The sequence below is a fragment of the Ranitomeya imitator genome, chromosome 3 (genome assembly GCF_032444005.1).
Source record: "Ranitomeya imitator isolate aRanImi1 chromosome 3, aRanImi1.pri, whole genome shotgun sequence".
NCBI classification, from domain to species: domain Eukaryota; kingdom Metazoa; phylum Chordata; class Amphibia; order Anura; family Dendrobatidae; genus Ranitomeya; species Ranitomeya imitator.
In genome coordinates, this window is record NC_091284.1 from 504,870,983 (window position 1) to 504,878,232 (window position 7,250).

The following is a 7,250-nucleotide window of genomic DNA, read 5'->3' on the forward strand; positions in this document are numbered from 1 at the left end:
AAGGATATATTACAAAGTATTGAGATGAAATTTTGTTTCTGACCAAATACTTATTTTCCACCATAATATGCAAATAAAATGTTAAAAAAATAGACAATGTGATTTTCGGGATTTTTTTCCTCAGTTTGTCTCCCATAGTTGAGGTCTACCTATGATGTAAATTACAGACGCCTCTCATCTTTTTAAGTGGTGGAACTTGCACTATTGCTGACTGACTAAATACTTTTTTGCCCCACTGTATGTGCACACGCTGCGGAAAACGCTGCGGATCCGCAGCAGTTTCCCATGAGTTTACAGTTCAATGTAAACCTATGGGAAACAAAAATCGCTGTACACATGCTGCGGAAAAACTGCACGGAAACGCAGCGGTTTACATTCCGCAGCATGTCACTTCTTTTGTGCGGATTCCGCAGCGGTTTTACAACTGCTCCAATAGAAAATCGCAGTTGTAAAACCGCAGTGAAATGTGCAGAAAAAAACGCGGTAAATCCGCCATAAATCCGCAGCGGTTTAGCACTGCGGATTTATCAAATCCGCAGCGGAAAAATCCGCAGAGGACCAGAATACGTGTGCACATACCGAAACCCTAACCCTAGCCCTAACCCTAACCCTACCCCTAGCAGTAGTGTATAATAGCCAGGTTTCGTCAAACTCAATCTGACAGGTGCCCCGCCCCTATCAAAGTGTATCAAAGTGTGTAACCCCTCCCCTCCCCTTGTTTGACGGCTGGTATCCAGCTGTCCCTCCTTGTTTGATTCCCCCTTTTGATATAGTTTAATATAGTTTAATTTGTTGTAGTTTTGATATTATTCCCGTATTTTGTGGAATAACACATGTTTATAATTATAGCCTAGTCGTGTATTTATTTTACACGTGGTTTATAACACCTTTTTCATTTGTTTTATAATAGATTTTATACGTAGCCCCGAGTTTGATTCTGTAAGCTTTTGTTTTATTCACAGTGTATCCATATAGTGAATAGGGCTGATGTTTCTGTATGCAATCCTACAGCCTGTTATGTGAAAAGTATTCTCAAACACTAACTAAATGGTAAACATTACCTAAATTAGGTTAACTGTGGGTCAGAGGCTTATAGCACCTAGGTCAAGCAATTGTTGTTGTATTTGCGTACCCCATAAATGTTTATTCTCACAAACAGAAAAGTTATTGTGTCCTGAAGATGGCATCTGAGGTTATTTGTTTTTTGTATTAGCTTTCTCAGAAAACAGCTGTGTTATCTGAGGGTCAGATATTTTTGTACAAACTCATGCTGTTTGGTGATCTTTGTGAAGCAGAACTTTGTTTTATAACACATTTGTACTTGTATTGTACCTGAATTGATATTTGCTTTCTCTTTTTTGTGTCCTGAAGATGGCATCTGCAAAGTTATTTGTTATCTACTGAGGCCATTGCAAGTTGTGTTTATTCACATTGTAGCAGGTTTTATCCTTGTGGCTGCCTTATATACACAGAAGAGATATGCACCAATGTCACAACACAAGTTATAATATGACCCAATGTTACAACACAAGTAAGAAGCGTCGTGTTTTATACGAATAAAAGTCATTTAGGACTTATGTTATCATGTTTTTGCACTTTATTAATATGCGGACCACATAGGTCAGTGATTTTTGCACTTTATTAATATGCAGGCCACATAGGTCAGTGATTTTTGCACTTTATTAACATACAACACACAAGAAATAGACATTTAGAACTTATTTATGATTAATATGCGATTATTAGGCATTTAGGACTTATGTTATCATGTTTTTGCACTTTATTAATATGCTGACCACATAGGTCAAGGATTTTTGCACTTTATTAATATGCGGTCCACATAGGTCACTGATTTTTGCACTTTATTAACATACCACACAAGAAATAGACATTTAGAACTTATTTATGATTAATATGCGATTATTAGGCATTTAGGACTTATGTTATCATGTTTTTGCACTTTATTAATATGCGGTTATTAGTCATTTAGGACTTATGTTATCATGTTTTTGCACTTTATTAATATGCTGACCACATAGGTCAGGGATTTTTTGTACTTTATTAATATGCGGACCACAAACACTTCTGCACCCACGGGCACTTCTCAACCAACCATGCATCCGGTACTCATCAGTCACTGTGAAATAATGCAAAAATACATCTGTGCGCGGCTGTCGGCATCAACATTGTGCTATTATAAGTTTATGGTTCTGTAAAGAACACGCAACACATACAGAACTCACACACACACACAAATACACACAGCACACAACACGCACACATTTCTCAAAATGCCATACACTTCAGAATATATTTGCAATTCACTACGCATGTAACACATATTTCTTCGCCCCACACGCATTTAACAGTCTTTCATATGTATCGCAGAAAGATTTTAGTTCCAACTGCGGGTCAGCGGCTTAAAGAAAAGTTATTGTGGCCTTGATTCTGGGGTAACACATGTTTATAAATATAACCTAGTCGTGTATTTATTTTACACATGGTTTATAACACATTTCATTTGTTTTTGTTGTTTGATTGTCATGTAAGAAGCGTTGTGTTTTATACGAATATAAAAGTGACACATTCCCATATATTATTACAGCTTTCATTAATTCTACATTATTTTAGCACATATTAATTTTACACTATTAATTTTACAGGAGCCTGTGCTGCCTATAATTTGACTCCTTTTTATACAAAGACATCTAACATATACAGACTTTTAATATTTTTGTGTAAAATCGCGGTCAGACAGGCACAAACACACACACACACAAATACACACAGCACACAACACGCACACATTTCTCAAAATGCCATACACTTCAGAATATATTTGCAATTCACTACGCATGTAACACATATTTCTTCGCCCCACACGCATTTAACAGTCTTTCATATGTATCGCAGAAAGATTTTAGTTCCAACTGCGGGTCAGCGGCTTAAAGAAAAGTTATTGTGGCCTTGATTCTGGGGTAACACATGTTTATAAATATAGCCTAGTCGTGTATTTATTTTACACATGGTTTATAACACATTTCATTTGTTTTTGTTGTTTGATTGTCATGTAAGAAGCGTTGTGTTTTATACGAATATAAAAGTGACGCATTCCCATATATTATTACAGCTTTCATTAATTCTACATTATTTTAGCACATATTAATTTTACACTATTAATTTTACAGGAGCCTGTGCTGCCTATAATTTGACTCCTTTTTATACAAAGACATCTAACATATACAGACTTTTAATATTTTTGTGTAAAATCGCGGTCAGACAGGCACAAACACACACACACACACACACACACGCACACAACACAGAACCACACACAACAAACACACAGAACCCACACACACACACACACACACAAGAAATAGACATTTAGGACTTATTTATGTTATTATCTTTATGCACTTTGAATGTGCTGTCTATAATTTGACTCTATCCTTGTTTTGTTGAAAATAACTGGACATACATAAGAAACCGGGCAATATATCTTTATAGAAATAACACTTCTGCACTCTTTGTGTATTTCTATCAGTTTTATTCAGGCATTTATAACACAACATGTTTGATATTGGTAATTTGATTCTGGGAACACATTTTAAGTTACTGCTGCACATGTATTACTGTTTTTCTTGTTTTTTTGTGTAAAATTTCGTTGTTGGCTTACAAAGACATTTCTTTGAGAAATGTGTAGCATAACCAATTACCCATCACGGCCACTAGATGGCAGAATATCATATTAATTATTCTGGGATAACATTTCTCTTTGGGCATTTCTATCAGTTTTATTTATGCTTTTATAACACAACATGTCTGCTATTGTTAATTTGATTCGGGGATAACACATGTTTATAAAAATAACGCTATAGCAAGCGGTAATGTCAAATTCTGAAAATAGCCATTTTATATTGAATTACTAACATTTTTCTATTTTAGCGCTGACACAGCCACATATATTATTCCAGCTTTCTTTAATTCTGCATTATTTTATCACATGATGAAAATAGTCATTTTATATTGAATTACTGCAGCTCGCGGCGCGTTACCACTGGACTCGTTTCTCAATTAATTTCCCAGCTGACGACGCTATCTATAATTCTGCGTATACCTTAGGCGTGTATTTACATGACAGTGTAATTATTTCTCACAATAAAACAACAGCTCAAATTTTAAGTTAGCTAACAGCATAATGATGACAAATGCATCTTTGCGGAATCTGATAACGACACGCTGAACAAAGGACGGAGCCTGACAAATACACACAACACACAACACGCACATATTATGAAAAATGACAACCATTGTATGTGATTTAAAAGACTTTAGTTAGATTTATCAGGGGTGATTTAGTTTGAAAGCACGCAACTCCTCGGTAATGTCATGTGTTGGACACGCATTTAACAGTCTTTCATATGTATCGCAGAAAGATTTTAGTTCCATCTGTGCGAGTTTGCTTTGAGCGTACTGCGCAGACATGTCAGTAAACATTTTGACATGGTCAGCATCCCACGAAGGACGACCTGTGTAAGGTGTATGTACAGCAACTTTCTGCTTTCTACCTACACGGCGTCGGGATACGGTTCGTTTCTTTAGAGGTAATACAGGGGCAAAAACGCTAGAAAAGTCTGCAAGAGCAGTATCTGCAGATTGCACAGTCTGGCACACAGGTATATTGAGGGGCTCTGTGGGTGACCACATACCCTCGGAGAGCTGTTCAATTTCTCTGTTTTCAGGCGTAACTTGGGGTATGGCGCTTGTGCTATTGGCGGGCCGAGTTATGCGGGGCCTAGCGTTCGGCGCTGCACGTTTCTCTCTTGAAACGTTCGTATATTTCTGATGTGAAATCTTGGGGCTTGGATTCCCGGGTTGTTTTGGTGCAGCGTAGCATTCATCACGATCCACAACACAGATGGGCGAGAGAGATGTTGTTCGCACCGCCGTATTAGCTCTTTGTGGTTGATTCTCTTCAGTGTCGTAATTACGCCGGTGCAAAACTCGTTGTTGAAGAGGCGACGTATCTAAAAGAAAAGATACAAGTGGCGGTTAGCCGCGAAACGGCGCAAAATTGGAAAAGCTAAACGGCGACGCATAGCTATGATCATACGTAATATTTGAAAAGTTAATGGGGACAGGTAGCCATGAAATCATTGTAACAATATTTACATAAACCTGTATAGAGCAGTCCAGATATATACTTACAAGTATGAAGCGGGAATTGTCCCACATCAGCTCCTGGTTTAACGGGAGGCGCAATGCTCAAACTCGCAGAGGCGGGAATATTCTCTTTTTCAAGCTGTATTTTCCGGGCAACTAGATTAGCGGGTGTAAGTAAAAATATAACGATTAGCGAACACAGAATTGATTTTCTACACAAAACTGCAGCGGTGAGAAGAATATATATATATATATATATATATATATATATATATTCAAAAATGAATTTTCTGACAGTTAGCTAGCAGCTGTAAGTAAATATGAGTATTACACAAAAGTGAGAATCGACTGTATTTCAAGTGAACAGATACCTTTTCTATTCTTGAAACATCGGCGTAACGAGTTGCCGCGTCTTTTAGGCGCATCGGGTTTCGCTGAAGTTGCAGGGTTCTTGACATCTATGATCTCCACGTCTGAACCCAGCGTATCGCGTGGTTCGGGAACACACCAGTTTTCAGCCATAGCGTCAGATGTCTCCGTGTCAGTATCTGTATGAGAAATTGCGCGTAGTTCGTGTTTACATACAAAGGATTAAAGCAACTGATATAGTATAATATAGTTTTACGGTATAAACATATTTGCGGTGTAAATTAATATAGCAAGACTTATGCCGCTATATATTAATAATTCAGTATTATATTGATGGCTACCGCTATTATTTGTTTTATTAATTTAATCATATATTTATTATGCCATAATTTGTGTAATACAATAGTTAATAGATGCTATAGTTTTACGCCATAAACAGTATATATTAACATAGATAATATATATATATATATATATATTTAGCTTTCTTACATGTGATACATGAAAGATAAATATCTTTGTACCGTGTTACAATGACATTTTTCCCTATCTAAAAGCAAAAAGGTGCTCCTAATTACCCATGATGAGATGAAGAGCAGGCCCATTATCGGCTATCGGCGCCACGGCTTCAATGCGCGCATAATTCTGCGTTATGAAATTATTGCGCCAATCGGGCGACATACACGGCTCTTAAATAAGAAAGAATGCATGAATATATAATTAATATAATTTACTTATAATATAATGACACAATCAGAATGAGTCAATACTCTGTACATTATACGCGTATAATACCTAATTGTGTGCTTGCAAGAAGGGGGCTGCATTGCTCGCGAGGGTATTGGGCTTCCATCTTAAATAAATAGGGGATAAGTTTTATCTATAACTGCGCCGCCAATAAATACAGTTTAAAACTACGTTACAAAAATATGCTTTACAGGCATTGATAATATTAGACCGCAAATAAAACAGTAAACACCTACTTTTCAGAGAGTAGCGCAACTGTTCAGAGAGAAATTACCACCCACCGTGAACACACCTACAGGAAACAGCATTATACGGCACCCGTGACTAATTGCGCGCACATGTCAGATAACAATGGTTGTTATGCCCCATCCATAAGCCTTTCTATATTAATTATGTCCCACAAATATTGCTTATACAGTAAAAAACTATATTATACATCGCTACTAAATATGCAGTTAGCTGCCAGTATAACACTAACTTATTAAACAAATAACATCCTTAATTATGGTTTAGAGATGCATAGTTAAATATAATTATGCATTTGCGAATAATAACACAACTGTCTTATATACTTACATTTAGAATAGCTCTGCTTTTTATCCTAGTCGGACTTCTGGTGGATGTCTGTTGTACTGTAGTGGGACAGGCAGCTGTATTTATCCTGAGTGTCAGAAAGCAACTCAGGTGTTAACACCCAGAAACACACCCAGTTACGCCACATCACACGCCTTCTGTTAACACCCAGAACACAGTCATACATGCAATTAATGCATGTATTAACTCGGTATTATACGCGTATAATGTACAGAGTATTGACTCATTCTGATTGTGTCATTATATTATAAGTAAATTATATTAATTATATATTCATGCATTCTTTCTTATTTAAGAGCCGTGTATGTCGCCCGATTGGCGCAATAATTTCATAACGCAGAATTATGCGCGCATTGAAGCCGTGGCGCCGATAG

At 36.9% G+C, this 7,250-nt stretch overlaps 1 protein-coding gene across 1 annotated transcript; it reads right to left on the minus strand.

The window, feature by feature from the left end:
* Positions 1-3,654: 3,654 nt before the first annotated feature.
* Positions 3,655-6,939, minus strand: LOC138672181 (uncharacterized). The gene is made up of 6 exons (XM_069760193.1): positions 6,859-6,939; positions 6,331-6,388; positions 6,114-6,224; positions 5,538-5,714; positions 5,212-5,322; positions 3,655-5,030 (listed from the first exon to the last, which is right to left on the minus strand). The coding sequence occupies exons 2-6, from the start codon at positions 6,386-6,388 to the stop codon at positions 4,348-4,350; spliced, it is 1,140 nt and encodes a 379-aa protein (XP_069616294.1). The 5' UTR covers positions 6,859-6,939; the 3' UTR covers positions 3,655-4,347.
* Positions 6,940-7,250: the final 311 nt, after the last annotated feature.